Genomic DNA, 6,860 nt, shown 5'->3' on the forward strand with positions numbered 1-6,860 from the left:
CTATCTATATGTGTGTATACCATCTATATATGCAGGATACATATACTGTCTATAAATAGTATATAGACTGTCTACTATATGTCTAAATATATATAGTATGTATGTATATTATTCATCTTGTGTACACACAAATACATATATCTATTCTCCCCTTTCACACATTATACAATTTCCTAAAATAAGTTCAAATGCTCCATTTTTTTACTTTATAAGGTTTCTCTAATTCTGAATTCAATGTATCCCTCATCTAACAAGAGTAATCTGAAATTTAACCAGTATAAGCCAGTGGAGGTAAAAGAGTAAAAAAGGCAAACCAGGATAAAATTCATATAATAGCTTCTCACCCCAGCTAATATAAATTGTTCATTTGAAAGCAAAGATTTCATAATGATACAGTCAATATTCTCTGATTTAACTGTCCATTTTCATCCTGGTAAGAAATGGCCAAGGAAAAAAATACTCAGATTCTGCCATCTAGTGGAAAATGGTGATAGTGAATGACTTTTATATAAAAATTTTCCATTTGGTTGTATAAAGTTTTGAGGGAGTTTGTGGGGTGGAGGAGAGGCAGCACTGAGTAGAGGACTGGCCTTAGAGCCAAGAAGAACTTAGTTCAAATCCCAGTTCTAACACTGGTCCTTTCCTGACCAAAGGCAAGTTACTCCAAGTGCCCAGGGCAACCCTAAACACTGTAAAGTAAAGCTACTAAACAGTATTAGCAGAGGGAGTGAATACTTCAGGAGTCCTTTCTCCCCTAGCCCCCCCAAATAATGAAATCAGTTATGGAAAAATTATGATAAAAATTAATAATAACAACAATAACAAAAACAACTGCATTATTACCCCTCCTTCCAGTTTTGGTATATAAAGGAAAATGTCATGAGTTTGTTTTATTTCTAGGACTCTGCATTCACTGAGCTAATTGGTATGAAATAATGATTTCAGTGTAGCTTACTCCTAAATATAAGCTGTACCCTAAAGGAAAAACTATATATTGGTATAAACAAAAAATAACTATGGAAAATTACAATATATTAAGAGATTGTATTTATAATTAAGGTTATGTTTACTTCCCCCCATTCAAAGTATTAAATATTCACATTTCATTATCACTGTTCTTTTCCTCGCTATTGTTTCTAATCTTTACTGAGAACATATTACATGTCACACTCAGACGTATACAAGCCAGTCACACCAATATCATGCTTTCCCCTTTATAGAAAAGTAGCAATATTAAACTTTTCCCCTTTATGGAAAAATACATATAAACATGTCTTTTCTTATGGTATGTATGTAGATACTTCACACACACACATACATATAGAAGACCATACTAGAAGACTTAAAACAACATGCCTATTCCAGTGAACCATAGCCCATGTCACCCCACATTCAAGTTAACAAAACAACTTTTCTCTGATAAAATATCAAATCTCACGACCCTGTACTTACATGGCCATGTAGATCAGTGTTGAGGAGCATGATAGCACAGGTGAGGCAATGGACTCCATCTGAGGAAAGAGACAGAAATACAAATCGTGGAGCCAGACAGACTAGGGCAACTCTTGCCCCATCCACTAGTATGGAAAACACTGCATGACAATTTCCTCGGGCAAGCTACTGAGCAAGGCATAGTCTACCCCATTCATCTTCTTAGATGGAACTTAGAGAATGTGAAATCACTAAAACACCCTCACATTAAAGAAACACCAAAGACTGCAACGGATCTGAGCCCATTACTTTCACTGGGTACTCTTTTTCCCCCCAATTCTTTCCATTTTATTGACACAGGGAAAAAAACAAAATTTGAGTGATAATAAATGATAGTAAAACCAAGTCTTTAATGTCCCTCATTTTTAAGTCTACCAAACCAGATGCCCAGTTAAAGTGACAGATATGAAAAGTTTTCTCTTAATCAGGAATGAAAGAACACATCCAATTTTCAAACCTGTGGGTGTCTTCTAAAATTTACAAAATTTGAAGAAAAAATAAACAAAAACTTAAACTTGGAAATTAAAATACTAAATTTCCTTTATTTCCATTATGCTATTTCTGTGCCAATGTGATTATTGTCTCTTTTTTCCTGAGGGAGGAGGGGGATGGAGGGAGCAGATTTCATTAGAGAGAATTCTAAGTGAAGAAACTCTATCTAACAAGGTAAATCAGCTCCTCTTTTGAAGCTAACAGATTTTTTTTGTTTTGGGTTTTTTTTTTTTTGCTTTTTTTGGAGGGCAATTGGGGTTAAGTAACTTGTCCAAGGTCAGACGGCTAGGGTTTTTTTGTGTGTGTGGATGTTAAGTGTCTGAGTCTGGATCCGAACTCATGTCCTCCTGACTCCACGCCGGCACTCTACTCACTGCGCCAGCTAGCCACCCTGAAGCTAACAGTTTTAAGAAAGTTTTCTGGAGAAGTGAGAGGGTAATTGACGTGCCCAGAGTCACATAGCCAGTAATGTGGCTCTGTATGAGGTAGGATAAAATCATGTCTCCCTGACTCCCATGCCAGCTTTCTATCAACCATGCCATGATACTTCTTTTGTTTCTTCCTAGAAAGAAAATGAAAGGAAGTAGATAAAGCTCCTCATTCCCATGGGGCAGTGTGATATAAGTCTAGTACCAGGAAAGTAAAACATCTCTTTAATTCCAATTACATGGTGAAAAAGCCAGTCTGAATCAAATACAGAAAATAAAAGTGATAAAAAAAATTCACTCTAAGGGGCGGCCAGGTGGCGCAGTGAGTAAGCGCACTGGCCCCAGAGTCAGAATGACCTGAGATCAAATCCGGGCTCAGATACTTAGCACCACACCCAGAAATAACTGGCCATGTAACCTTCAGCAAGTTACTTAACCCCAATTGCTTAAAAAAAAAATTTAAAAATGTAAAAAACAATTCACTCTCAGCAATCCTGGGCTACAGGGGCTTGGGTGAAAATAGATTGTTAAAAACCCATCAATTTCATTTTACTCGCTAGCTTCTATTTCTTTCTCTATCAAATTCTTTAATAGTGTCACTAACAAAATAACAGCATTAGCATTCTGTTCCGTTCCATTTCTTACTCTATAGTGGGGTAGTGCAGAGAAGTAAGCCCAAAGCTGGACAAAAGGAGGGAGAAAGAAAAAAAAAAAGAGGCTTGTCAGAAAAAAATTGAAAAATCAGCCTCCAAATGAAATAGCTATGGCCTTTATTTTTAGTTAATATTAAACTATACTTAATCTAATTAACACATATTTACTAGCTTTCTGTACTGATTAAAAAGGAAAAAAAAAACCCAATTACTTGACATACATAGCACCTATTAATTCATCTAGAAGCTGTTGACTGTAAACAAAATTCCCTAAATTCAAGCCAAAGGGATACTAACTTTAATTCTTAAAAACTATGCTTTCTGGGGCAGCTAGGTGGCATAGTGAATAGAGCACCAGCCCCAGAGTCGGGATGACCTGGGGATCAAATCCGGGCTCAGACACTTAGCACCCACCCAGAAACACCTGGTCATGTAACCTTGAGCAAATTACTTAACCCCAATTGCTTAAAAAAAAAAAAAAGAAAGTACCCAAGCCAACCATGTTCACACCTCACTTCTTCCCCATCTCTCCCTCCAGAACTCTTAGGTTTACATCTTTTTTTATATGAAGTCTTTCCCCCATCAGAAAATGAGCCCCTGGAGGCCAGGAACTCTTTCTTTTTACTTATATTTTTATTTCCAGCATCTGGCACAGGGCCTGGTATACAGCAAGTGCTTCATGAATGCATGCTGACTCTACTTGACTAAAAGTTCAGAAATGTACAAATATACTGAGCAAAATTACCTGATGAAAAAATGGTGTCTGGATTACAGTGAAAGTATCTGTTGGAGAAGTGGACTAAAACTCTCTCTCGTTCTTGGGTTTCCCCCATAAGGGAAAATGCCTTAAAGAAACACCTAAAGGAAGTTTTGAGAAAAGAAAAAATTAAAATAACACATCTTTTTCATAGGTTTTGCAAACAATATTGTTTTGACATAGAAAGAGGGAACTAATTGTAGTTACTTAAAAGTAAATTATCACTAACAATGATAATAATAATAGCATGTATATAGTGTTTTACGGTTTGCAAAGAGCAAACATATTACATTTTACATTTTATTTCATATGATCCCCACAACAACCCAGTGATGTAGGTGTTATTATTATCCTCATTTATAGAGGAGGAAAGTGAGGCTAAATGAAGCTAAGTGAATTGCCCAGGGCCAAATAATTTTATTGTTATTCATTGTTGTTTGGTCATTTCAGTTGGGTCTGACTCTTGGTGACCCCATTTGAAGCATTCTTGACAAAGATACTGGAGTGGTTTGCCATTTTCTTCTCTAGCTCATTTTACAGACAAGGAAACTAAGGCAAACAGGGTAAGTGACTTGTCCAGGGTCACACAGTTACTAAGTGTCTTAGGTCACATTTGAACTTAGGTCTCCCTGAATCCAGAACCCTATCCACTGCACCATCCAGCTGCTCCAAAAATTGCATTGACCAAGAATTAAACCCAGGTCTCCCTTGTAGGAGGTGAAAATTCTATCATTTAAACCCCGATTGCCATCACATAGCTAGTAAATAGCTAAGAGAGGATTTGAATTCATGTCTTCCTGATTAGAATTCTTGCACTCTATCAAGTACGCACCATAACTACCGTGTCTCCCCGATAATAAGACCTATCCAGAAAATAAGCCCTCCCCTTACTGTGTAAGATTCCTCTAAAATAAGCCCTCCCCCGAAAATAAGCTCTATTGAGATTGCTACTGTAGTGAAGGTGATCCCCTGCACTACACGCTACATTACGGTACCCTCTGTATGCACCATCCCCCCCCCCGGGTGAAACGCACGCCGCGCTCCGAGCTGCATCCAATCAGAGCTGCAGCAGTGAGCGCGTCATCCTGTTCTTTATTGAATTCATTATTGAATAAAGGTACATTTTTTTGTTCACATTTACCTGTTTATTAAAATTGCTGTCAATGTTCATTAAAATAAGCCCTCCCCTGAAAATAAGCCCTCTGGTGTTTTTCTGTCCAAAAAAATATAATAAGACAGTGTCTTATTATCGGGGAAACACGGTAACAACTTACTCAATGAGTATTTGAGTTATGTGGGCATATCCTGAAATTTGGGCAGCTAGGTTGCATAGCAGATAGAGCACACTGAGGTTGGAATCAGGAAGATTCATCCTTGTGAGTTCAAATCTAGTCTGTCACTTACTAGCTGTGTGACCCTGGGCAAGTCACGTAACCCTATTTGCCTCAGTTTCTCCATCTGTAAAATGAGCTGAAGAATGAAATGGCAAACCACTCCAATATCTTTGCCAAGAAAACCCCCAAATGGGGTCACAAAGAGTCAGACATGACTAAACAACAACAACAATACTGAAAATTAGAAAGCAACAGTCTAAATGTTTTAAACCCACAAATGGGAATGAAAACTGAAAAATACTATTGAAAATGCTTCATTTCAGGGGCAGCCAGGTAGCACAGCGCGTAAGAGCACTGGTTCCAGTGTCGGGATGACCTGGGGATCAAATCTGGGCTCAGATACTTTGCACCACACCCAGAAATAACTGGCTGTGTAACCTTGAGCAATTTACTTAACCCCGATTGCTTTAAAAAAAAAAAAAGAAAATGTTTCATTTACTACTATGAGAACTTGGGGGGGAGGGTGTAGAAGTGGAGTGTGAAAATCAACATTAGAAAGATGGAATAACAATAAATAACAGATGCATACTTAAAGGCTAAGACAACAAACATGGTGGTATAACTATTTTAACAATCTATATGTCCCTATAACCTTTTGTCATTTATCTACTACTGTCAGAAGTTCTGCTGTCCTTTCCTTCCCCTAAAAAAAAAGTGTCATACTGAGAAAAATTCTTTTCCCCTAATTTTTTTCCTACTTATTATCACTACATCTAAATCATCATTAAGACTGTGCAATCTGGGGCGGCTAGGTGGTGCAGTGAATAGAGCACTGGCCCCGAAGTCAGGAGGACCTAAGTTCAAATCCAGCCTCAGACACTTAACACAATTACTTGCCGTGTGACTTTGGGCAAGTCACTTAACTCCAATTGCCCTCCAAAAAAGAAAAAAAAAAGACTGTGCAATCCGAGGACAGGCTTCTAAAGTCCTTCGCAAGGTAGTCTCATTCCATCTTTCCAGCCTTACTGTTTACTACTCATCCTCTCTCTGTTCCTTACACATGCTCTCTGTTCCTCCATGACCACACACTTGCCATCCTCTATATTAAAATACACTTCCTCCTCTGGGAATTCATCTGTTCCTTCAAGATACAGTTCAAGTACAGCCAACTACATTTGGCCTTTCATGATCACCTCAACAGCTGATGTCCTCCCTCACAAACTTCCTTCTATTTACCTATTTTGTATTTATTATCTTTATATTTCTTTTGAATGTACTTATATATATGTATGACGTCTCTCCATTAAAATGTGAGCTACTTACATTCTAATTTATTCAGAAGTAGAGATTAGATATAGAGTAGGGATTATTTTGAATATTGTATTTGTATCCCCAGTACCTGTCTGAGCAGACAGTTAACAATTAGGTGTTGATTGCAAACATTTGTTTCTTAGTTTTTTAATGAAATATAATTTCTTGGAAGCAAACTTTCTTGAATAGTTCCTAAAGTGTGATTGATTTACAAAGTCAAGCCCATCCGAATCCTACTAACAATGACTTCTAAATAAAATAAAGCAGCACAAGGCTGTATGCTTCGTATATTACACACAGGTGTGAATGTGGGGGGGGGGGGGGGGGGGGTGTAAAAAAAGTTAGAAAACGCAAAAAATAAAAGAGAAAAGCAATGTACAAACAATTTCTTATT

At 37.5% G+C, this 6,860-nt stretch overlaps 1 protein-coding gene across 16 annotated transcripts in view; it reads right to left on the bottom strand.

Moving 5' to 3' along the window:
* Nucleotides 1–6,860, bottom strand: part of PSD3 (pleckstrin and Sec7 domain containing 3) — an 804,858-nt gene that overhangs the window by 332,893 nt on the left and 465,105 nt on the right. For 11 of the 16 annotated variants that reach the window (XM_069075746.1, XM_069075745.1, XM_069075748.1 and 8 more), the window contains exons 9-10: nt 3,810–3,922; nt 1,453–1,511 (exon numbers count right to left, since the gene is read on the bottom strand). In XM_069075746.1, coding sequence (XP_068931847.1) covers nt 1,453–1,511; nt 3,810–3,922 — 172 coding nt within the window. Of the gene's footprint in view, nt 1–1,450; nt 1,512–3,809; nt 3,923–6,860 lie in introns of all 16 variants that reach the window. The other 5 variants (XM_069075744.1, XM_069075743.1, XM_069075752.1 and 2 more) reach the window with 1 other exon arrangement.

The sequence above is a fragment of the Petaurus breviceps genome, unplaced genomic scaffold (assembly GCF_028583685.1).
Source record: "Petaurus breviceps papuanus isolate PSGF00001 unplaced genomic scaffold, PetGlider_PUasm1.0 90919, whole genome shotgun sequence".
In the NCBI taxonomy this organism is placed as follows: domain Eukaryota; kingdom Metazoa; phylum Chordata; class Mammalia; order Diprotodontia; family Petauridae; genus Petaurus; species Petaurus breviceps.